Source organism: Rattus rattus, chromosome 16 (genome assembly GCF_011064425.1).
Source record: "Rattus rattus isolate New Zealand chromosome 16, Rrattus_CSIRO_v1, whole genome shotgun sequence".
Taxonomy (NCBI): Eukaryota; Metazoa; Chordata; class Mammalia; order Rodentia; family Muridae; genus Rattus; species Rattus rattus.
Window position 1 is genome coordinate 33,960,932 of NC_046169.1, and position 26,176 is coordinate 33,987,107.

Below are 26,176 nucleotides of genomic sequence, written 5' to 3' on the forward strand. Positions count from 1 at the left end.
ATTCAGTCCCCAAGGAGCTGAATTTCGATCTGACATACGTGGGCACCACGGGACCCAGAAGGGCACACCCCAGGTGACGTGCAGCTAACAAATCCACTTGGGTTCTCATTTCTCATGATGGAAGGGCAGGAAATCCTCTCACTGTGGAAAATAGGCACAAATACTTCACAATAAATTTCCCACCGGGGCTGTGAGGATGAGACGGACCAAGACTCTCCTAAGGACTTCTCCCCTCTCTAGTATTAGCCTTTGCTTCGCAGCTGTGAGGCTACGGGGCTACACATCTCTAGAAAGAGTAACGGCACCAACCGGTTCCTGGTTCTGACACTGGCCTGATTGAGTGGGTGCCCCGTACTCAAGCACCCAGCCACAGACCTGGTGGGTGGCCTCTTGGATTTTTCTTTCCTCCTTGCCCCGTCTCCTTCTGCAGAATGGGATCATAGTGGCAGCTGCCTCTAGGAGTTCAGAAATGGTAGGTAGATGGGAAGGCTTATCGCGTGAGGACACACAGCAGCTCAGTAAAGGAGAAGAGAGGAGGAAGTGAGCCCAGGCTGTCCTCAAACTCCATATATAGCCAAGGATGACCCTCAACTTCTGTTTTTTTGTTTTGTTTTGTTTTGAATATGAATGGGTGTTTTGCATGATTGCATGTCTGTGTACCGTGTGTGTGTGTGTGTGTGTGTGTGTGTGTGTGTGCACGCACGCACGTGCATATGTCTGATCTCTATGGAGGCCAGAAAAGAGCATTGGATCCGCTAGGGACTGAACTATGTTGGTTTTGGGAATTAAACCCAGGTCTTCTGAAGGAGCAGCAAGTGTTCTTAACCGCTGAGCCATCTCTCCAGCCCCATTTCATATTTTAAATTTGTTTAAAAATTAGATCTGTTTATTTTAATTTTGTGTGTATGAAACTTCATATGTGTGTGTGTGTGTGTGTGTGTGCCACATCTGTTCCTGGTGTGCAAGGGGTTCAGAAGAGGTCACGGGATCCCCTGGAACTGGAGTTGCAGACAGTTGTGAGTTGTAGGTGCTAGGACCTAAACCCAGGTCCTCCAGAGGAGCAGATGGCGCTCTTAGCCACTAAGCCATCCCTACCCCAAACCTTCATCTTCTGCTACTCCTTCCTTTGCTTCCAAGTTCTGGATTGATAGGCTTGCTCGCCAGGCCTGGTTAATGTAGTGCGGGGCATGGAAGCCAGGGTTTTATGAATGCAAATATTCTACCAACTGAACTTCTCCCCAAGTCTCACTTTTTAGAGACTGGGGAGAGGTTAGGGGACCTCATTATATAGCCAAGGTGACGTCCAACTTCCCATCCTCCTGTCTCAGCCTTCTGAGTGCTAGGAGGATAGGTGCACATCACTCCATCCTGGACAACATAAATGGAAACAGTGCTTTGCACCCAGCAGGATCTGAATGGGCTCTGAGCTGCTACCCCACCTCAAAGACGAAGTACTCAGGCTTGTCAGTGTTCTAGGGAGAGGTGTGAACTCACACCCACTACCTGAAAGGATCCCAACGGTTCAAAAAAGGTCTTAGCAAATGCTACTGAGACAGCTCCAATCATGGGGGACCCTGGGCCCTCACAGAATGGCTTCCTTTGTCTCTTGGCCCTTTGCTGTATGCATTTACAGGAATGGAAGAAGAAAGCCTACCCTGCAGGGAAGCAACTCCATGAAGAGCACGAGCTTGGGACATGAATGTGGCTGAGCCTTAGTGAGCTCTGGCTGTCTGTCCCTCAGACAGTCTTCCCTTCTGTCTGACACACTGCACTGCACAGAACAGACTTACAGTCAATTCTTAAAACCTACAAACTTGCCAGCAGGAAGAGATAGATGACAGATGACTCAGTGAGCAACCCACATGCTGGACAAGACGGAGGGCCAGACTTTGGATTCTCGGCATCCACATACATAATGTTGAATGGATGTAGCATCCCCACCTGTGGCCCCAGTATGAGGGAGACAGAGACAGGGGATCCCAGGAGCAAACTGGGTGCCTAGACTGGCTGAGTCAACGGGCTCTGAGTTCAAGCAAGGGACCCTATGTCGATACAGAAGGTTGTGTGTGATTGAGGAAGGCAGCTGACATTAACTTTAAGCCTACACACACACACACACACACATACATACATACATATACACACATATGCACATACACTCACATATACACACACAGACACACACATCCACAGATATACACAACATAGACATATACATACATACAGAGACACACACATACATTACTGTCACATACACACACATACACACACATACATACACAACAAGACACATACATACATACAGAGACACACACATACATACTGTCACATACACACACATACACACACATACACACATACAGACACATACATCCACAGACATACACAACACAGACATACATACACATGCACACATACATACACACAGAGACACACACATACATACTGTCACATACACACACATACACACATACAGACACATACATCCACAGACATACACAACACACAAACATACGTACACATATACACACACATACATGCACACACATACACACATGTACACATATACACACATACATACACAACACACACATACATACGCATACACACACACATACATACATTCACATACACTCACATACACACCTATATGTGCTAATAAAAGAATAGGCGGACTTTACGGAATGTTCTAGATTTTGGCAGGGATTTAGGTTTCACGGTTCTGCACATTAGTCAAGAAGCGAAAGGTAAACTCATAACACGTGCGTCTCACTCTGCAAATCTAAAAGGAAGAGATGTGAGCAAAAATCGGATACCAGTTGATGCTGTGCACACTGAAGGTTTTGAACTAAAATGGCTCACTCCCGTGATTTAGTTTAATTTCGTCTGTTACAGTAATGATTATAGCTAGATGGAGTGGACGGGGAGAGGGTTATGTGGACAGACCAATAGATCGCCTGAAAGAGTGGATAGACAGACAGATGAACACGTGAGTGACAGGGAAGACACACAGGCAGAATTTTGTTCTAATTCTTCTGTGTTTACTTCATATCTTAAGTGTTTAGTGATAAAACGCTGGTCAGGGCTTGTGGGTGACTTGAATGCTTAGTCAGACCTGAGCACAAAACCAAGGAAGAGGTCATCTTTCTATAGAAAACCTACACAGGGGCTCAGTCTTCAGAAGTCAGGGTTACACATCTACCTGTCTGCTCGTTACTAAAGGCCAAAGAATAAAGCAGGGCTGGCCAATGAATCCGAGGAAGCTTTTGTCCCATCCTAGAGTCACAGGCTATTGGGGACATGTAGACATCTGCTTTCTAACAAGCTCCCTTGGAAGTATGATAAATACTGCTGAAAGGTAGATGAAGGTACCACACACAATGATGATGACGACGATGATGGTGATGATAATGATGGGTGATGATAAACATGTAGAAGCCTGGGATTAATTATATAGCTGAATACTGAGGCACATACTTGGTGAGATCGAAGCATTGAGATCAACCAACAGCACCCCGAAATAATTAACTAAATAAAAATATAAATTCCATGAAGGATCTGAGCAGAGATTTCTCCAAGGAAGGCACCCGTGTGGTCAACAGGCCCATGAAGAAAGAGTCAACTTCACTTTCTGGGGAAATGCAGGGCAATCTCACCCGGGGCTGTCACCTCACACCTGCTCGGATGGCCGCTATCACAATGACATGAGATAACAGGTGCTGGAGAGGAGGTGAAGAAAGGGGAACCCTCTCGGCCTCTGGTGGGGATACGGTTTGGCACAGTCATCATGGGAAACATCTCAGAGTTCCTTCAAAAGCTAAAAATAGAAGCACTGTGTGGTCCAGCAGTCCCTTGCTGGGTCTGTATCCAAAAAGAATGGAATTGGTGACTGGATTCCCATGCCCAATGGGACCAGAGCCTAGAAATTGAAACGACCTAAGCCTGTGGGTGGGTGGATAAAGAGAATGTGGAGTGTGTGTATAGTGGAGTACTATTCGAACTTCAAAAAGAAGAGACATCCTCTCATTTGAGACACCGTGAGTGAACCTGGAGGGAAAGAAGCCAGACCCAAGAAGATAGACCGTAAGACATCACTTCCTAGGTGGAGTCTAAAATGATCCAACTTCCAGCTGAGAGAGTAGAGTGGTGGCTGCCATGGGCTGGAGGAAGAGGAGCAGAGAGATGTTGGTCAATGAATAGAGCATTCTAGACATGCAAGAGAAAAGGGCTCTAGAAAGACCCAGAGCAGCATGATATAGAGTTGATGGGAGATACCTAGGGTGATGGCGATGAGCAGAGGGTAAGAACTAGGTGTTCCTAGGGGATGGAGGGGTGGGGAGGGAGGAGCAGGGAGGGGATGGGTAGAACAAGGGAAGAGGAGGGGAGGGGAAAGAGGAAGGGAAAGGAAGGGGAGGAGAGAGAAGAACAGAAATGAGAGGATAGCGTAGGAGAAGGAAGGAAAAAGAGAAAAAGAGAGAAGAAAACAGTAGTTTGCACAGGCAATGTGTTGACTGTCTTATTGGCCTGTTTCATATTCTATTTATCAAAGCTTTGTGTTACACACTTCTATATATGAACATCTTGTTAATTGCACCTCAGTGAAGATGGTAAAAGTGTAGATGAATGAGGAGCAACTCACAGCATCCTCTCAAGAAGGCAAATGCCCAAAGGCAGGGGTAGGGAGACAGGAGGGGGTGATTCTGCAGGTAAGAAAGAGGGGAGCTATCCAAGGATCCCATCTGCTCCCCAACATCCCAGATGGAGTCTCTGCAGACAACCTCTGTTTAACAACATCACTCACAGCTTGGCTTTCCATTCAGAGCCTCACTCTTGTTTGAGATAAACATGCTTCCCCCTGGGGCAGCTGGAAACAGAAGGGTGGGGAGTCTGGGCTGCTGCACAAAAAAAGTCCCAGGTCCCTTCTCTGTAACCAGGCATTCAGTTGACCTCTAGCCACAAGCAGAGAAAGTAAGAGTGCTAAGCCAGACATGTGTGGTCAGAGGCTGAAAACTGATTTACAAGCAGTAAGAAAAGAATAGAGGCAGGAACTCTCATAAAGAAGAAATGAAACATTGAGGTGCCCAGCCCAACTTAATCCCTTGAAATTGTTGGATTTTCCCATGTATATACTGCGAGTATTTCAGATCTTTCTTGGTTTCATTTGAGGGGGGGGGAGGAGGAGAAGGGAGAGAAGGAGAGAGAGAGAGAGAGAGAGAGAGAGAGAGAGAGAGAGAGAGAGAGAGAGAGAGACTGATTTTATGTGCCCTGGCTGTCCTGGAACTTGCTATGTAGACCAGGCTGGCCTCAAACTCAGAGATTTGCCTGCCTCTACCCTCAAAGTGCTAGTATTAAAGATGTCCACCTGTCACTTTCATTGGTGACTTTAAGAACTGGTAGGGACACTGGAAAGGGTGATGCACGGCCAAGCAGAGGTCGAAGACAACGGTCCCATATAATGTGACCAGGCTGAGTGCCTCCAAGACTGTCACTGGGATGGGAGCCAGGGGGAGGGTTCTAACTCGTCTACGAAGTCCTAAGCTACAAACTTCCCCACTCTGTCTGGCTGAGGACAGCTCAAAATGTCTACCTCGGGGAGCACTTCCCATTAAAAGAGCAAAGAAACTCAGGTAGTGTCACTCCTCCAACCTGTTCTCTGAAGACACCACAGCCCCCAAAGTGTCGACCCACACAATTGGCCAGCTCCTGGTAAGACTCCATCGACACAAGCTGTGCATCCTGAACTCCCAAATCCAAAATGCTCCACAGCCTGAAGCCTTCTGAGAGCTGACAAGGTGACACCCTGAGTAGAAAGTTACACAGTCCTTGCAATCAAATGTACAAGGTACGAGGCCGGCAAGATGACTCAGCAGATAAAGGTGCTTGTCAAAGCCTAGAGACATGAGTTCCACCCCTGGAACCCACATAAAGGCAAAAGGGAAAAAATTGGCTTCTAGAAGTTGTCCTTAGACCGTCACACACAAACATGTTGTGGTATGCACACACACACACACACACACAAATTATTATAATAATGTTTTGAAGTAGGTAGAGCTCAGGGTGTGTCACAATGACAGAGCACTTGTTTAGCGTGTGCAAAGGCCCTGAGGCCAGTCCCCGGGAAACAAACAAGACCAATTATGTAATTAAGTGTGTAAATTAATAATACAAAGAACCCACAGCCACTATGAAAATACTATGCGGTGTTCCCTTCGGGCTACATGGACAAGGCATTGAGACACAAATGAATCTCGGGTATGGAGTTGAAATCTCTTAAATACGTGTAGTAAACCAAAATGCACAAAACCTCCAAGCCTCAAGGGCTTCCGGACTCGAACATTTTGGGTGAGGGATATTCAATCTGGATCTCTGTGGCAGAAAGGCCACCAGTGCTCAGGGACATTCTGTAGTAGAGAAGCAAGAAACACAGGGGTATCGTGTGTGTGTGTGTGTGTGTGTGTGTGTGTGCCTCAAGTTCAAATACCTGCCTCTCACCCTGTAGAAAGGGGTTCCTCATCATCCCACCTCACCCTATAGAGATTCTTCTCCACCCTCACCTTGCCCTTCAGAGCAGGAGGGCAAGGTGGAACCCCCTATAAAAGTGGGTTCCTCTGCACCCCTTTCACCTTGTAGGTGGGGGGCTCCTCTCCATCCCTCTCATCCTATAAAGGGGGTTCCTCTGCACCCTCTCACCCTCTAGAAAGGGGTTCCTTTCCATCCCTCACTCTATAGAAGGGAGTTCCTCTCTACCTCCATCACCCTATATAAGAGGACTCCCCGGTGGACTCCTTGGTCACAGTGAGGATTCTGCATCTCAGTCATTTCTGGGACCCCAATAGGTGCACCTGCAATGAGGCTTCACTGAGGTGAGCACCTGTTTCATCACCCGGCACTGTCAGCCTAGGACATCACTGTGTCTCGGTGCTATGCTGCCTTTCTGTGTGAGTGTACACCCTGGGAGCCTGCCTTTCCTTCCTTCAGTCACGTGCCTCAGCTGCAAACCCGGCCCAGATCCGACCTAGGACTCACATTGCAAGTATGCAACATTACATGTGTTTCCCTGAACTATATGCCCTGGGGTTCCGCCTTGCAACAGGCCCAAAGTGAGGTCTTTAACTGGCTGTGATGGGAAATAAACTTTATCCTCCCTAAGGTGAGGGAGTTTTGAGAATGCCAGGTGTTTTTGTTGCAATACCGCAAAACGGACTTAAAACGTTTCACTGTAGCACTGGCCCTGGTCAGCCGCAAATATCTTCCCTTTCAAAGTCAAGACAGGTATTCCATGAGCTAGGGGAGCCGCAGGACTACCCAGGGCTCCCCCAGTTTCAGTGTCTGTCGTCTATACTTGAGCCCCAATTCCTCTGTATGTTGCCTCATCCTTACATTTAATTAAGGCGGAAGAAGAATAAAACGACAGATCAAAACCTTTCCAGAAAGAGTCCATGGACCTCAGTGTCCTCTTTTGCAATAGGGGAAGGGGGAGGGGAAGGTGGACTAGAAGCTGTCCCCCTGCTGTCTCTTCTATCTCAACAGCCAAGCTCCAGGAGCAGTTCTCACGGTGTCACTCTGCTCCCCCACCCCCACCCCCCTGCTCCTCTCAAGCTTACTCTTCAAGACCCTGCGCACCGCTTCCCTTCTCAAAACACATTCAACCCCTATCCTTCCGGAAGCTACTGTGACCCCCTCCATAAAACCTCCCCTGACCCCTGTCGTCCCAGCCGCGGACTCTTCAATTCCCAGAACTTCCCAAGCTGTCTGACTATTCCATGGATACAGAGGCCAAGTTCAAGGCAGGAACCGCAGCGAAAAGCAGGGCATAGGGTTGTCTCTGGAAGTAATGGAGTCCCAACCCTTCTAGAGGCTGAACTGGCATGCGCAGGCGCAGAATAGCTGCTGTCTGCGCACGGTCTCCACCGTATCACTTTTTCCGGAGGCCCAACCAAGTGCTATGTGGCAGTCATTTCTCTTCAGTCACCTGGGAATTTACCAGCCTTCCTCCTTGCTAGCCTCCTTCCTTCCTTCCTTCTTCCTTCCTTCCTTCCTCTCCTTCTCTCCTCTTCCCTTTCTTTCTTCCCCTCCTATTAACTTAATCTCATTCTCCAGCACCAATAACATCTCTGAGATCATAGCACCAGCACCTAAGGTGAGTCCGTGCACCCTCTAAAATCAGCTCCCCAGACTCGCTCACTTCTTAGGACTTGAGGAACACTGACTGTGAGAAGCTGTTTTGTTTTTCTACTGAAGTCCCCGCCCCTTTCTAAGCCACCTTGGCGACGTGCACACTGTCACAAGAAGCTGGAAACTGGCAGTTTACATGGTTTAATTTTTTTTCCCCAACTCTCCCATATTTATATAAGCGGTGATGGCTCCTGTAACAGGACACCATAAATGAATACCGGGGATCAGCTAAGTCACTGTCCTGTTTTTCCAAACACAGAATCAGAGGAGAGGGAGCAAAGCGGCGTGGGGAGACAGTCCAGAAGCGAGCTTTGTGGAAGAGCTGTGCAGCCCTCCGTAGCCCTGCCTCTCTCTCTCCCTTCTTCCAGAATTCATCCCTCCTCCTCCTCCTAGAGTCAGCTGTCACCGGGTGTGTGGAGGACAGGAAACAGAATTACAAGATTAACAGTGAGCCGCCCTTTATCACAGTTGACTCCAAGAGCCACAGTCCTTGCTTGTCACTACCTACTGTGACCTGGGGGCTGGGACAACAGCCCAAAATAAATTCTGAACAAACTTAGAACTGACAGTGCCAAGGAGATTTCCCCTGGATCAGGGAAAGTGTCCTGAGAATAGACTAGGATCCAGATTCCTTGCCTGCATTTTTCTCAAGTAATTTTGGCAAGACCCTTAAAACATGTAGACTACACTTACTTGTGCCCATTTCACTGGAGGGAACATCGAGTCTCTGGAAGGTTAACTCACTTTCCCAGAGCCTCACTGTGACTGACACAGGGCCAAGGATAACCCCGGCTTTGATTGACCTTGAAACTGTCACTTCAACCATTTTGCTTCCTCCATCATAGTTCCTAATCCCCCAGAAGGTCTAGCCTTCTCTCAGTTTCCCAGCAAAAGTCCTCATGTGGCCACAAAGACCTGTGACTCTTAACTGAGAGACTGGCTCCAACCCAGTGGTGACCAGCCCCTTCCTTTCCCTCCTTACTCCTACCTTTCTCTTCTCGACCTCTCTTTTTCTCCCCCTGCACCCTCTCTTTCCTCCTTTTCCATTTGACAGCTGGACAGACAGAGACCCAGTCAACAGGAATAAGAGTTGTGATGTCTGTCCCTTCCCCCACAGTCTGACACCTGTCCCCACGAGCTTCCAAAGAGTAGGTCCAGCAGGGGAAGATCCTTAAAGGAAGGAAGGGTCATGAGAAACCCACTGATGTTGAGAGCTGGCCAAGGGAGGGAGGGGAAGCGTCAGACACAAACTGAGCACAGGTCCCAGGGTCCCAGGGCTACAAACAAGAAAAGGCAAACAGATTCAGAGCAGACAGAGACAGTGGGGAGCAGAGCCTGAATGGAAGGGTATTGCCTGTCATGGTAAGAGGTCTGGACCTCCCTCCACAGTGATAAGAATCTGGAGAGTCCCCAAGTGTGCAGTGAGATCTTGTGTGTTCATGGTTTCCAAGCGTCTCAGTGGGACTGTCTGGAGAAGACTCCAAAGGAGAAGGGGACTGCGTTCAGTATAAGCCAAGAAGCTCCCGCTGTCAAGGAGGACCCAATGAGAAGAACCTGGCCAGAAGGGGAGCTTGCAGTAGAACTGAGCTTTATCATGTGCGAGACCCTGAGTTCTTAGCACAGAAAGAGATACACTCTGTAGACCTGGTGAAGCTGGAGAGGGGGGTGCCTCCTGACCTTTTCAATCCACCATGCCCCTGTAGGAAGATGGAATTGGTAGGAGATGCTAGACCCTCTGGTGACCCGTGCTTTACAAGGTAGCCCAGTTTAGACCTTCACCTTCTCAGACACGGCTTCAGCAATGGCTGTGGCTATCTCTACAGCGAAGTCACCATCGGTGTGGAATGTGACTCTGAACTTGGCTCTCGGGGGACCCCAAAGGGTTGTACCATCTCTGCTTCGACGGGATTTTTGTCGGCACTGACTCCTCTGTCCCTAGAACTGCAGGGACTGTCAATTTCAAGATGCATTTTGAAAATACTGAGTTTAAAAAGTCCTGGGGCTGGAGAGATAACCCAGCAGTGGAAAACATCCATTGCTCTTTGCAGAGGACCTGGACTAGATTGAGAACACCAACATGTTGGCTCACAACCATTTATAACTCCAGTTCCTGGGGATCTGATGGCCTCTTCTGGCCTCTGTGGCACTGAATGTACACAGTGTGCACGCAGACTTATGTGCAGGCCAAATAGCCATGCAAACAAAATAACATTTTTAATTAAGTTAATTTCACAACACAACAGTTCTGAGCACCGTGTTTAGACCCCAAGACCATGGGCTTCCATCCTCCTTCTTATTTGGTCTCTTACCCTTCTTGGAGGGCTGTATCCTGTATCTAATGACCCTCTCTTTTCCTGTCTTCCAGAGCATCATTAATGATTTCATTTTATTTTGAATCATTAAACCCAGAGAGAGGGAAAAGAGAGACACACAGTAAAACAGAGAGAGAGAGACAGAGACAGAGACAGAGACAGACAGACAGACAGACAGAGACAGAGAGACAGAGAGAGACAGAGAGAGACAGAGAGAGGAGAGACACACACACACAGAGAGAGAGAGAGAGAGAGAGAGAGAGAGAGAGAGAGAGAGAGAGAGAGAGAGAGAGAGAGACAGAGAGAGAGACAGAGAGAGAGAGAGAGAGAGAAAGAGAGAGCAGGTGTTTCCGTGTGTGTATGTGCCTCTGTGTGTTCATGTGTATATGTGTGTATCTGTGTGCATGTGTGTTTACCTGTGTGCCTACGTGTGTTCTTGTGTGTATGTGTGTGTGCCTGTGTGCGCCTGTGTGCATGTCTGCCTGTGTGTGTATCTGTGTGCCTGTGTGTGTGCCTGTGTGTATGTGTACCTCTGTGTGTGTATACCTGTGTGTGTATACCTGTGTGTGTATACCTGTGTGTATACCTCTGTGTGTGTATACCTGTGTGTATACCTGTGTGCGTATACCTGTGTGTGTATACCTCTGTGTGTGTATACCTGTGTGTGTATACCTGTGTGTGTGTATACCTGTGTGTGTATACCTCTGTGTGTGTATACTTGTGTGTATGTGCCTGTGTGTATGTGTGGGTACCTCTGTGTGTGTATACCTTGTGTGTGTGTATACCTGTGTGTGTATGTATATACCTCTGTGTGTGTGCCTGTGTGCATGTCTGACTGTGTGTGTATCTGTGTGCCTGTGTGTGTACCTATATGTATGTATAGGTACCTCTGTGTGTGTGTCTGTGTGTATGTGTGGGTACCTCTGTGTGTGTATACTTTGTGTGTGTATACCTGTGTGTGTGTATATATATACCTCTGGGTGTGTGTGCACACACACACGTTTGGCCAAGGGAATTGAGATGTGGTTTCTAACTTGGAGTTGAGAGAGCAACTGACAACCTGGCTGTGCTTGCTCAGTCCTCTCAGTCAGACCCAAGTCTCTCGAGCGCACATAAGTTTCTTCCAGCCCCTGCCCCCCTTTATTTGTCAAATCAGCGGCTGCAACCACAGGATATGTAAAACTAGAAAATGACTTTTAGCACAGGCTCCCAACCCGCACTCCCACTCCCACCCCCAGGGTGCCGTGGACACCACCTGGTGTCAAGTTGGTCTGTGTTTCACCCCCCCCACACCCCCAGGAAATGGAGTTGTTAACTTCTCTCTCATTTATGGAGAGCTGTTGCCGAAAGAACAGCCTTCATCGGCTGAGATGGATGGGAAGGAGAAGGGGGAAGGGCTCAGGAGGAGGAGGGGGTGATGGGACACGATAGAGGAAGAGGAGGTCCCTGGCAGGCTAGGTTCCACGGACTCCCACCCAGGCATTCACACTGCAGGCTGCCTGAAAGCATCCTTCCAGATCCTAAGGGTTATGAAAGGAGGGGCTGGAGGCTAGGAAGATGGCTCATTCCACAAAACGCCAGCTGCGTGTGCATGAAGAAGTGAGTTCAAGTCCCCAGAACCTGTGGCGAATCCAGCATGGTGAGACTCCCTTGCAATACTAGTTGTGGGGAGGTGGACACAGGAGGATCCCTGCAGCTCAATGGCCGGCCTGGCTGAATCAGAGAGCCCAGGTTCAGGGAGAGACTCTGTCTCAAAAATAAGGTGGAGAAGTGATTGAGGGAGGTACCTGTGTTGACCCTTGATCTACGCACACACACAAAGAGTGAGAGACAGACAGACAGACAGACAGGTGCAGAGATGAGAGGCCGAGATGGGAATGAGAGATCTCTTTCTCTATTGGATGTCAGGGATATTGGTGGGGGGACTTGTGGGGTGCATTGTACCCCGATTTCTCACCTTTGCATCCGAGACATCCTGTGTAGCTCCAAGTCGTCACTGCCCCGAAAGCCTTTGGCGAAGGGGTTGTTCTCGATTTTCAGCTGTGTGATCTGAGAGGACGAAGGAGAGCAAGTTGGTTCACACTTGATTATCAAAAGGAGGGCCTTGGGACAAGAGTCATGGGAAAGAGACCCCCGGACAACCCAGGGGACGCGGCGCAGTCATCACAATGATGGGGCACACCACTGCAGCCGAGGCTTTGGAATTGCCTTAGATCAGACCGTTGTTGAAAGGAAGGGGAAATCTGGATTTTGTTTACTTGTTAGTTGGAGTCATATTCTACACTATCATCATCTGTGTGTGTGAGCGCGTGCACACACACACGCACTAATGTGCACATGTGTGTGTTAGGCATTTTGCATTTCAAAGAAAATGGAAGCCTCAACATTTGGCCCCTCTTCCGTAGGAAGCCGTGAGTGTTGACATAGCGACCACACATCCCGCACAATGTGGTAATCTCCCGATAGCAGAAAACACATCTTGATCGAAGCTTTCAAAGGTCCGGCCGTGCCCCATTTCACCGTTTGCAGACAGCACTGACTGGTCCAGGTGTGTATAAAACAGCCCAATAAACGCCAACATCTGAGGCTCCCACAGATGGTCACCGCTCCGTTTCTCCGAACCTCTGTGGTTTCCTAGGCAAGGAGGTGGGAATTCTGTCTCCAAACTCTGTGTCCCAGCCCTGCGGCGGAACTATGTGTTTCTCCGTATTTTGGTTCAAGGCCCAGCACTCTAATTTAAGCCGTCAACACATATTATATTAGAGTGAACGTAATAGCGGACCCAGGTGGTGGGCTGCATCCGTGTGGAATTTGCTAGAAGTGTTGTTTCCTAAAGGTTGTGCGTGAGCTGAGCTGTCACGTGAAGAATCACATGACAGGCACCAGCGTGTCACAACTGCTGTCAACAGTCCAGGCTTTCCCTTCAGAGCCTCTGCCTCATCTAAGAGGATCTGAAGGCTGCTTGACTTTACTCGACGTCTGTTTCTTTTTGCCTTAGGTGTATATATGTTTATGTATGCTATCCCGTGTGCATGCGTGCTCATATGTTTAGGGGCATGCTTGTGGAGGCCCAAAGTTGACACTAGGTGTCTTCCTGGGTCTCTCTCCACCTGACATGCTGTGACAGGATCTCTTCCATGAGCCTGAAGATTCAATTAGCCTAACTTCTCTGAGTCTCCACCTCCAGAGGGATGTGATTAGAGGGCGCTCCCCCCACCACGGCCATGCAAGCTCAACATTTATGTGGGTGCTAGTGACCCAAACTCTGAACCTCTGCTAAGACAGCCCTGTCCCCGCTTTTGTTTTTCTGAGGCAGGATCTCACTGTGTAGCCCAGGCTGGCCCCTAGCTGAAGGTGATTCTAACTGATTCTAACTGCTGGGGTTACAGGTGTGAGGCCCCATGCCCAGCTAGGTGTCTTATTTAAATCAACTCCCCTTTTACTCAAAATTATTTTACCCATAAGTATTGTTTGCGACTCTATATGACAAAGGAGAATCCAAGTGTGCCAGCGTCACTTGGTATTCAATAAAAGACGACAAACTCTCTTGGCCTCCACAGGAAGTTCTGACCCCGCCTCGTGGTTGGAAAGAGAAAGTCAGTACCGCTAGAGAAGGTTCTAGAACAAGCTAGTCCTGGGCTAAAACTCCCTCATGGTAAACCAGAGAGTTCAGTGCACCCACTTTTGAAAAAGAACTTTGCCTCCAAACCTGATAAGCCAACTTCAATCCCCAGGACCCACATAGGTGGGAGGAGAGAACTGACTCCCACAAGATAGCCTCTGCCCTGGCACATGCCATACCCAGCACACGCGCACACACACAATAATAATAGCAATAACAACAACAACAACAATAATAATAATAATAAATAAATAATAATAATAATAATAATAAACAGGTGGCCAGGTGTTAAGAGCACATACTGCTCTTGCAGGGACCTGAGTTTGGTTCCCAGCCCCTCACAGCTACCCATAACTTTAGTCCCAGAGATCCAGTATCCCCTTTTGGCCTCTGTGGGCACCTGCAGCCATATGCAGTAGTCATAGTAGAAGCAGCAGCAGCAATAGTAGTAGTAGTAGTGGTAGCAGTAGCAGTAGCAGTAGCAGTAGCAGTATCAGTAGCAGTAGCAGTAGTAGTAGTAGTAAATTGGACTGGGTGTGCAGCTCAGTTGACAGAGAGCCTGGGTTCAATTGCAGAAGCATAAATGCACATAATGGCAGGCACCTGTGATCCCAGAACTCGGGTAGTAGAGGCAGAAGGATTAAAAAGTTCAAGGTCATTGGCTGTATACTGAGCTGAAAGCCAGTCAAGGCTGCATGACAGCCTATTATAGACAAACAAAATAATAATAATAATAATAATAATAATAATAATAATAATAATAATGATAATAACAACCAGATCATTTAGACAGGATGGAACAAGTCCTCTGTCCCTCATCCCCTCCCCCATCCCAGCCACTGAAGCTGACCCCCCTACCAGTCCTTGCAATGCTGAAGACAACTGAGACTGTAAATCCAGGGCTCAGTCCAGAACATCACTGTCCTTTTAAAAACTTGGGACCCAAAATTGGTCCAAGAAAAAGTGAAAAACATGGGCTTTATTTTGTCTGGGGGAAAAAAAAAGAGCTTCTTACTAGACTGGAAAAAAAAAATGGCTCAGCAATTACAGGCTCTGGCTGCTCTTCCAGAGGGCCCAGGTTCTGTTCCCAGCATCCACAAGGTGACTCATGATTGTCCGTAACTCCTGTCCCAGAGGATCTGATGTGTTACTCCGAACCTTATGGGCACCAGGCAAACACATACGCCCAGACATACAAGCAGGCAAAACACACACACATGTGGACACACCACACAGACACATACGTGTACACACTACAGGCATGCATGCACACACACATATATGTACGCCATACATACAAGTTTTTCCCCCCTCACACGGATTGTCTCTGTGTCACTTGAGGTCACTCATGAGTTCAGCATTCCTTAATCAATACAAAACCACAATGGCAAACAGGTGTATGGCGGGTCACACCTGTAATCCCACCATGTTCCTGAGGGGGCAGGATCATGAGACTGAGGTCCCTTACTGAGACTTGGTCTCAAAAAATGAAACAAAGAGAAAAAAACCTCATTGCACAGAATTAAAAAAATAAGTTAGTTATAGATATACACTCAAACATTGATTTTAAATATGTCTCCTTTCAGGCAGTGCTGGAAACAGAATCCAAGACTTCTCACACACTACTCCAGGGCTGGGATCTAGGTCACGCCCACCTTACTTCGTTCAGGGATCGCATAGACCCCTCTGGGTTCTAAGTGTAAAGTATTTCTGTGGAGGGCTGGGGTGATGGGTCAGGGGCATAAGGTGCCCCTAACACAGGCATGAAGATCTGGGTTCAGATCCCACTGCTCTGGGAGTCCAGTGACAGGAGGATCCCCAGGAACTCACTGACCGGCCAGTCTAGCCAATTGGTGAGCTCTAGGTTTGGTGAGGCCCTGTCTCAAAGCTAAGGTGGAGTCAGTGAGATGGCACAGCTGGGCATGGTGTTTGCCATGAAGCCTGGACACCAGAGCTCCAACTCCAAGACCAACAGGAGAGAAGGAGAGAACGGGCTCCCTCAAGTTGTCCTCTGACCTCTACCTGTGGGCATCGTATGAAACTACACACACATACACACCTCACACAGGCATACACACACAGGCATGTAAATTTGTATACATACACACACACATGAACACACCACACAGACACATATGTATACACACTACAGGCATGCATGCACACACACACATATATGTACACATACATACATATGTATACACACACATGCTCTACACACACCACATAGGCACATATACATACATATACACACCACAGGCATGCATGCACACATGCACATGTACACACACACACACATATATGTACACATACATACATATGTATACACACACATGCTCCACACACACCACATAGACACATATACATACATATACACACCACAGGCATGCATGCACACATGCACATGTACACACGCATATGTACACATATATACATAGGTGTGTATATACATGCTCCACTCACGTACACACACCACAGTCACACATACACATACATTCACACACACATACATGCACACACACCACACAGACACACAGATACATACACATACGTACACACACAACAGGCACACACACACACACACACACACACACACACCAGAATCATCCTTGAGAAATCCTTCTAAACAGACTCATCTGCTGCTAAAACACACTTTATTTTGCACAGAGCCTCTTACACTATAAACCACTTTATAACACACACACACACACACACACACACACACTCTATAGGCTTCATGCCAGCTTATGAACCCCCAAATCTGCACACCTGGAAGCCTACGCCTACCAGAAAAACCTCTAGGGAAACCTACTATTTACCATACAAATGCACTCCCTTCCAAAATCAGCATAAAACCGGATATCCGGAGAAGGGAGAGAGTGGGGTTTTTGGAGGGGGGTGGGGAAGGCAAATATAAATGCCAGCTCCAACTGGTGAGACAGCGGTTGTAAAAATTAATGAAAATAATTGTTGCAAATTCTTGCTTTCGTGGGGGAAAAAAAAACAACTCGTGAGGGCCAAAAACCTTAATTATGTCTCTCCATTTGGGGCTTCATTTCCTGGTCCCAACCAGAGAACTTGTACCTCATAAATATGGACTCCCTACACAAGGACTTAAGCTGCACAGAGATCCTTGGGCTGGAAAAGTCAGTTAACGTTGAGGGACAAGAACGCTTGCATACACGGCCATTGTAGTAAGGACCGGGAAATGAAATGCCCCAGTGACTTGTGTTTAACACCTACATATTTCTAGGCAGTGTGCTGACAACTGCTGTAAAACCGAACAAAGACGCGTTTCCCGAGTGAACGTCGGAGCTGGGGAAGATTCGAGTTTTTAAATATCTCCCCCCACACCCTGCCCGCCCGCCTCCAGGCTGTCAAACATCTGGGGAAATAACTCCCAAATCCAGCTTACGGGTCACAGCTGGGCTGAGGAAATACAGCTCATCGTTAAGGGTCCTGTGTTGGAAGGTCACGTGCCTTATCGTCTGAGAAAGGAACACTGCCACCTATGCACCCTACCTGGCACCTGGCTCCGTGCAGAATGCACCCTGAGTGCAGTGAGCTCTGTGAAACCCTTCCCAAACAGGGGCTTGCATTCCCCAGGTATGGCCGCCTGTGCACTCACCCGGGATATTTCCCCCAAACTCATTCATCCAAGACAAAACAAGTTCCCTCTTGATTGACAAGGAACCAGGGGGAGGAAACACAAAGACCAGTATTCCTGGTGATTTTTCAACGGCAGTAAGAAGACCTAACTTTAAAGTGCCGGCCGTGAGGATTTCAATACACTCAAGGAGTGGTGCTGAACAGGCTAAGAGTTTTCCAAAAACACCACAGTTCTGAACAGAGCTGACCTGAGAGCAAACTGACCCGTGGCTAGATCCAGGCCATTGCCCTGCCGTCTAGGACGGTTCTGGGGATTATCTGGGGGTAATCCTAGCAAGGACCCCATGAAATCCCCAAGGACCTCATGATGTTATTGTGATTTCCATTTTACAGATGGGAAACTGAGTTACATCCTGCCTCTGAATCTGAGCACAAGTCCCCCAGTGGTGTCCAGCCCTTAATCCAAATGATGTTATCATCTCAGCAGGCTTATCTATGCCCTCAGCTGACTCAATACCGGCTCCGACTGGGACAATAAAGGGAGAGACGCTGTCCACAAATCATAAGAGACCATGGCCCACTTATCTAAGGCACAGGTCCTACATCCACTTGAGGAATGTTTTCAAGGGTCTTGATCTTGACTGGGAAATGTATCTCTTTAGGGCTCTTCCCACAGAAAATTAATGACTCTGGGGGCTTGACAGGTAAGAAATAAGAGAGATCCTGTGGAATATGGAGCAGCAGAAACTCATCTCCCGTAGTGCACGTACAAAATCCGCCCACTTGCCTAAAAAGGCACTTTGACTACAGTCCCAGACCCAACTAATACTGAAAGTAATTCCTGTGGGGCTTCAATGGACTCATCAAACAAACATGTGTGGCTGGAGACCCACACTGACAGGCCTGTGACAGTTTAGACCCATAGACCCTTAGACTGTGCTGAAAACTCATACATGGCTCAGCAGATAAGCCTGAGGACCCGAGTTCAATTCCCAGAGTCCCCCCCAAAAATAGAAAGAACCAGCTCCCATGAGTTGTCGTCTAAACTCAACAAGCACACTCTAACATAATGTATGATCCCCTCCCCTGACACACAGTCCACATACACACAGAACTATGGCAGTGTTGGAGGTATGTCCGTATGTCCCACATGATAGAGCAGTCAGTCGTCAAAGGGGACCAGAAATGCAGCTCAGAGGCAGGATGTATTCTTAGCGGTATTCCAAGCTATAAGTTCCAACCCAAGCATGCCCAAAAAACAACAAGCAGTAAGTGCATACTGTATAAAGCGAAAAGCGAGGAGGACAGGAGGGACAGGGACAGTGGATGTCTGCTGTCCCGCATGTGCGTGTGTTATGATATTGCTATGACACAAAACTCAGAACATGCCAAGTCATTTTATATGTACACATATACACACACCGCCGCCGCGCCGCCGCCGCCACCATCACCACACACATCCTCTGTGAACCTAGGCTTGCCTGAGGGGGAGGTGGACGAGATATTTGTGGCTCTTGTGTCTGCTCTGGGATCCTTTAAGGCCACAGCTAAACAAGGATTTGCAGAGCCGGCGAGGAAGCCAATATCATGGCGCGTGTGACATATAGTTTCCCTAAATCACAGCAACTGACCTCGCCATTTTGCCCTTACTGGGGTCAGCACTGTTCCTTCCCTTTAAAAAAAAAAAAAAAAAAAAGTAATCGTGTTTGGGAGGGGGCAGGGGTTTCTTCGGAGCCAAAGAAGGAAGCTCTCCCTAGATCTGGAAGGGATCATCCATCACACTTCAGTCACCTTCGGTCTGACATCAGGGACTACCCACAGTTGGTTCTAACGAGGACCAGTGGAGGTATTGTCTACCACCCAGCCAGCACCAGGATGGCTTCCACCGGATGACTCAGAAGGAAACCTGCCTGTGGCCCTTCACTGGCCTCCCATGTCAGCCTTAGAAACTTTACAGCTAACTTCACTCAGATGAAGGGGGAGGGGACAAGCTCCACTGAGCTCACGTGGGGCGCTCACGTGGGTTCTCCCGCCCCCAATTATCCTGGGCTCTGCTACCTGCCCCGTTGCCACTTGAGGTGCCTCTAAAGACCATGCTCCCGTTCTCAACAGAAAACGCAGTCCTCACGAAAGGTAGAACCAGCCACACATCCCAGCACAATTGTCACCTCCCCACCCCCACTCCTTTCTGTAGACTCTCCTGCGTGTAAGTGGATGACTAGTTCTGGTTCTAACTAGAAAGGATAGGTGAGAGAGATCCTTCCCCATCACGAATATAATGCAAAAAAGCTCCAACCTGGCCCCTGCCCAGCCCCCTGGAGGACAATAGCAGCTGAGGCTGTGGGACTGTGGACCCAGCCTCGGCCATAAAGGGCTGCACTCGGGTAAGGACACAGCGCATGCGCTCATGTAAAGCAGCAGGCGGCCCGTGGTGCAGGCGGGCAGAGAGACTCTCAGGCTTACCTTGTGATTCTGGTACGAAGTCACAGCGATAAAAGCCGTCTCCGGAAAGACGTGGGTGCAAAACGCAGTATTCTTTGAACCAAACCCATTATTTTCGTCTGCTTTCACGATGTGTAATCGGGGCTGGTATTTGTGCATGGAGTTCAGGATAATCTAAAAATAACAGAGAAAATGAGATTGTCAAAAGAAGAAGAAAAAAAAACAATCAAAACTTCCTTTGTTTCCAGCTAGGTTCTCGCTCCTCCCCCATCTACACTGCCAATTAGCTTTATTATATGGGCTCTCGGAAAGAAAGAAAAAAAAAGTCCTTTTTTTTTCTTCTGTTTTGAAAAAGGGCCAGTGATTTCATTTAAAAGAAACATTTCAAAAATGACAATTTCCACATTAGAAAGTCAAGGTAATATTCCAGGAACCTACCCAAAGCACACAGGGCAGTAAATCAGAATTCTTAATAAAGTTTGCTTAATAAATTAACTCTGTGTATAAGGGCACTTCCCGCCCCCAAAGGGAGCCTGGCAAGTCTGGAGGTAGGGACCGGCGGTGGCGGGAGGGGGGGCTGGGAAAACTGGACAGCAGTGTGTGGTAGCGAGGGACCGGAAGAACATATGTGCATATATACAAACAGTCATGGCACATCTCCTCCTCAAACATTTTCTGAGGAAGGCCAAGGGGGACCCTGCCAAATGCTCATAGCAGTTTCAGTTTTCTGAGTCGTGGTGGCTCTTAATAGAACTCAAACCTGGGTCCCTTGTTTTGAAACATAAAAAGGAGTTGTGGGAGGGGGAGACATATTGGTATAGGAGAGTTGGGTCTGTGTTCCTGAGACTGTGGGGTGAGGGGAGAGCCCCCACTGAGGCAGGGACAGGCTGATCTAGAAGTTTCCTTTCAATGAGTGCCAATGTTTAGGACTCAGAAATGGTTCTCTGCATCTACTGGGAAGAAAATGGCTGTGTTCTTCCCCCTACTTGAGATACTCCGGAGTAGGACTTACTCCAGCTGCTGCTGGTTATTGCTACAACCACATTATTATTATTATTATTATTATTATTATTATTATTATTATTATTATAAGACTGAGGAGAGGAAGGAGGGGGAGCAAGGAGGCAGGTCTCCTGCACATTCATTCATAGTAATAAAACTGGGTTTGTTGTCCAGATGATGCCCATATTTTGATGCTGGGGTGACTGTTAAAAATCACTCAAAACTCTCTAATGCAAAAGGCCACATTTACCCATTCCCCAGCCCTGCTTTTCCCACAGGATCCTGAGCCCTAGTGGTAGCAGGATTTGGCTCCCTGTCACTGATTGTTTGCATTGCTGACCCTGGCTTGCAGAATCCCTGGCCCAACTCTTAAGCAAGGCCCTCAAAGTGCAAGATTCGACCCCTTAGTTCCTGCCTGGGGGTGTCCAGCTGTAATTACACACACACACACACACACACACACACACACACACACACACAGAGACAGAGACAGACAGAGACAGAGAGACAGAGAGACAGACACAGACACACAGACACAGACACACAGACACACACAGAGACAGAGACAGAAACAGAGACACAGACACACAGACACACACACACACAGACACAGACACACACACACAGACACACAGACATACACAGACAGAGAGAGAGAGACAGAGAGAGAGAGAGACAGAGACAGAGAGACAGAGAGACAGAGAGAGACAGACACAGACACACAGACACACACACATACACACAGAGAGAGAGAGAGACAGAGACAGACAGACAGAGACAGAGAGACAGAGAGACAGACACAGACACACAGACACAGACAGACACACACAGAGAGACAGAAACAGAAACAGAGAGACAGACACACAGACACACAGACACAGGCACACAGACACACAGACACACAGACACACACACACACACACACACACACACACACCATCCCACCTCCCAGGCTTATAATAATGATGCTGACTAACCAGCGGTTTGGCGACAGAAAGACGCACTGGGGCCCCCAGCTTGACTGCCACAGCCCCTGGGCCAGCAGAGCTGTCCTCTGGGCTTAAGCAAATTGCTTTGACAGCTGGGGACAGTGCGAAGACTTCAGAATGAGGGTGATCTAATGGCCCCTAATTCCATCAGGGTGACTCTAGATTCAAAGTCGGGGGTAGAGTACTTCACTCTTTGTCCGTGAGTTGCTGAGAGGAAACTCAGGAAGGGGGGGAGGGGACAGCTAAGTGGCTCGTATCTGTTGATAGGGCCAAGGACCTCTCCTGGAAGTCTACCCCAGAGTGACCCCCAAAAAAGTACTTTCAGAAAAACAGAGGTGCAGCTTGAAGCTGAAACGAGGCTGTGAGGCACTCAGTTGCCGGCTGGAGATTACATGGAAGCCCCTACTCAAAGGTCCCAGAACTCATGAGGAGGGGACCAGAGGAAGGAAACAGACAGGGAGGGCCTCCCAGGACCTTGAACCTATACAGCAATACCCCAAGTCTCCCACTCCTGTACCAGAAGAGCCTCAGGACATTTCTGGCTGGGATCACTATGAATTCAGGGATCCATTAAGAAGTGCTCAGGATAGAACTTTCCACCAACAACCCAGCCTTCTCCTTTTCCTACATGGAGAACCCCTCGGTGGACCATCCTGAAACCCTCTTCCTTCCCCAGGTCCCAGTTGTCCTCTGTCACCATCACCTAGAAAGAGCAGATTTCTCATTTGAACTTATTTCCAAGTCTAACCTAGCCAGATCCTCCTTTCCCTAAACTGGAGAGTGTTTGCCCCCCGTGAAATTCCTATCCCCAAGCAAACTGTATGAACTTGGGCATATCCTCTAACCTCTCCCCGCCCCCAGACTTCCCTTTGAGTATCAGATGTCCAAGGATGACCATGGACATCTAACAAAGGGTTCTAAATGGAGAATTCGAAAACCCAAAGTAACCTAGCGTTTGGGGGTATTTCTCCAAAAGCCCGTGTTTTGTTGTTCTTTGGGGAAAGAGGTATGAAACCAGATTGAAAGCACACTGAACAATACACAGCCGGGAGAGGAGAAGCACATGCTCACTGTACCCTCACATAGTCTGTGGGATTCACAGGACCCCTCTCCTAGAGCCAAAGGGATGCCAGGTTTTAGGATTCTGGTCTAGGTTCACCCTCTCTAAGCATGAAGGGAGAGGGAGACTGCAGAGTTAGATAAAATCAGAAAGCACTGAGCTTCAAGGGGGCAATGTAACCAGAGGTCACTTGCCACCTGTAAAAGATGAGACCCGAGCGCTCCTTACTGAGGAAAGTTCAATTATAAAGCTTTAAAAGGTGGGGCTTTAAAAGAAGGGGAGTCCTGGAGCCCCATCTCCAGCCACCCAGAGAAAAGGAAAAAACAGATCCTGGGTTAGACCACAGGATGGGCAGAGGAGAAAGTGTCCTCTAGCTCTGAGAAACGTGGAGAGCAAGAAATGGCTAGGAGGGAAAAGAAGGCCAGGTACAGAGTGACAGAGAGGCAAGCCAGGAGCAAAAAGGTGAGCTGGGATAAAGTCCCAATTAGAATAATAAAGAACTGGCAAACACAGCCCAAGGGAGTGGGTCCCTACTAATTGGGGAACTGCTTGGGGCTAAGTAAATTGGATTCTGGAGAGAGAGCCCTAGGGTTGTGGGGGAAGCAGAAGGGCATGCAGAAGATAAAGACCTGGAGAGAGGTAAGGAAATGGAGGGGGTCGTCTCACACAATGGTGGAAGGCAGAATACTCACGTGTCCGAATGGGTCCAGGTGGTTGTTGGTGAGCTTGAGTTTCTGGAAGGAGACAAGTTGTCGCATCCAGTGGGCTCCGGTTGCTGGGGAGTCTGGATGCACATAAAGGCGACCCGGCATAGCAGGCTCGGCTTTACCAGTAACGGACCTAAGGTGTAGGAGACGAGAGCTGCAGGACTTTCCTGGCTGTCCTGTAGAGGACTGCTTATGGGGGCAATGTTCTGGGTACATTCCGGTCTCCTTCAGACATTTGCAATCCCCACCGCCCCCCCCCAGCACCCCACACCGCATCCATGGAAACCCCTGGCCTGGCTCGCTCTTTTTCCCACCTTCCGTGTCTTCCCCAGCCTAGTGCCAGAGAGTGTGTGGGGGCCTCAAAGTCATTGCAACCCACACATTATCGGTGGTATCTGAAAATGGCGCACACGCAAAAGTCTTGAAAGGCGCGCGCGAATGCTTTCAAAAGGAGCCAGCCTCTTGCAACCTCTGTGCTGTGCGCGCTGCCCACTGACTGAGGAGCAACGGAGCCCAGGCACAAGTCTCCTCTACTGACTGTTTTACCAGTAAAGCCATTGGCCAGTTTTGCAGTTTCATAAAAAAAAAAAAGTCACGTTCAAAGCAGGTAACTCATAAAAAATAACTGTAAATGATTTTATGCCCCCCAGAAATATATCATGTACTTGGTTAAAAAAAATATTCTTTTTTAAAAAGAATTTTTTAAGAAAGGGCGGCTCTTGTGAGTGTAGAAGTACACAGGGTTCCCTCATTTCCCATGGCCTCAGTTTTTAGGTCTATCAAATGGGAGCCAGGGGCTATGGTCCTTTTACATGCAACAGAGTAGGCACAAAAGCCTTGAGCTTTTAATAATAATAATAATAACAACAACAACAACAACAACAACAACACTGCATGCTCTGTTCCGGTTGCTGGGGGTGAGATAGGCATCTCAGTTTCCTCCCAGCCCTCCCTGCCCTTTGGAACCCTGGTACCTACCATTTGTTATCAGCAAATTTATATCTGTGGTCGTCTGCGGGTACAATATCCATGAGAAGGATGTACTTCGTCTTGGGATTAAGGCCAGTCACCTTCACTTTGTAGCTAGGAAACATCCGCCTGGGACCGAGAGAGAAGGAGTTGAAGGGTGAACGCGAGAGAAAGAAGGGGGGAAATACGTGCCATTACTCAGAAGAGCGGGTCCCTGATCTTCAGCCATTTTCCCTGAGAAAAACGAAGACCACTGGCCCCACTCCATCCTCGGTGAGATCCAGGCCGGGTTTCCTCCGAAGTTACCCGGAGGAGAAAAGGGCGCTGAGAGGCAGCGGCAGCAACTGCTGCAGGAACCTCGGAGGAAAGTTAGGGTCCGGGAATTGTTACCTAGAAGCTTCTAAGTTTAAAGAGACTCGCTTTCAACTGGATAATCAAGCATCAGGGTGAGGAGGAGGTTCATTCAATAGGAAGCTAGCCACTTGCTCACTCAAGCCTGAGGCCGCCATCCAAGGTGACACCCTGGGGGCACATCACCTTGAATACTACTAACTTTAGTCCTCTGCCCTCAGAGGCGCAGGTTAACCGTGGCTGCCAGAGCGGTTCCCAAGTTCTCTGGGTTAGTGACCAGCCCCGCATCGCCAGCGTGCGGCCACTCATAAATGGTCTGCAACTTCTCCACGGAGCTTGGCAGGTTTCCCTAGGGAGCTTAAACTCCCAGGCACTCAGGAAAGAAATTCCAAACCCTTTCATAGTCAGGTTTAGAGAGAGCCGAAGCCAGAACTAGGAAGCTGAAGGCATACAACTGGTACAGAACTCAGTTTCCTAATGGCTTCCCCCATGCCTCGGCCCCACTAGAATTTTTTCCTCAACGACTGCGCTCCAGAAAGAAAGGGATTCGGCTGGATTTGTGCACCGGGACAAGTCGTTGGGCCTAGGTTGGCGCGGCGTGAGAAGAGGTGAGAGAAGGCCTCTCCATCGCAGGCCCGGAGCCCGGACCTCCTCGTGTTTATCTGCCCCAGCAAGAGGCACCAGAGACAGCGCAGGCCTTTTATAGTTAAATCCTCTTGGCTCCAGCGAGGGGGAAAAGGCAGCCGGCTGGGACTTTCCCTCCTGGGCAGGATGGGAAAGGGGACCTCAGATGTCTGATATAAACAGACCCACCGCCTTCTAGTTCTCTAGGGCCTCGGGCTGAGCGGGGGAGCCGACATTGTTTAATTTCAAGAAATAATAAACGTCACCGTTGTCAGTTTATTGAGGGCGGCTTGGGCTGGAGAACCCGCAGAATC

The 26,176-nt window shown here is 48.5% G+C and overlaps 1 protein-coding gene across 1 annotated transcript in view; it reads right to left on the reverse strand.

The window, feature by feature from the left end:
• The window catches only part of Tbx5 (T-box transcription factor 5), a 47,586-nt gene that overhangs the window by 18,694 nt on the left and 2,716 nt on the right, over positions 1–26,176 (reverse strand). Inside the window, exons 3-6 of the mRNA XM_032886833.1 lie at positions 24,897–25,016; positions 23,904–24,051; positions 20,182–20,334; positions 12,445–12,536 (exon numbers count right to left, since the gene is read on the reverse strand). Of these exons, the coding sequence (XP_032742724.1) occupies positions 12,445–12,536; positions 20,182–20,334; positions 23,904–24,051; positions 24,897–25,016 (513 nt within the window). The remainder of the gene's footprint in view (positions 1–12,444; positions 12,537–20,181; positions 20,335–23,903; positions 24,052–24,896; positions 25,017–26,176) is intronic.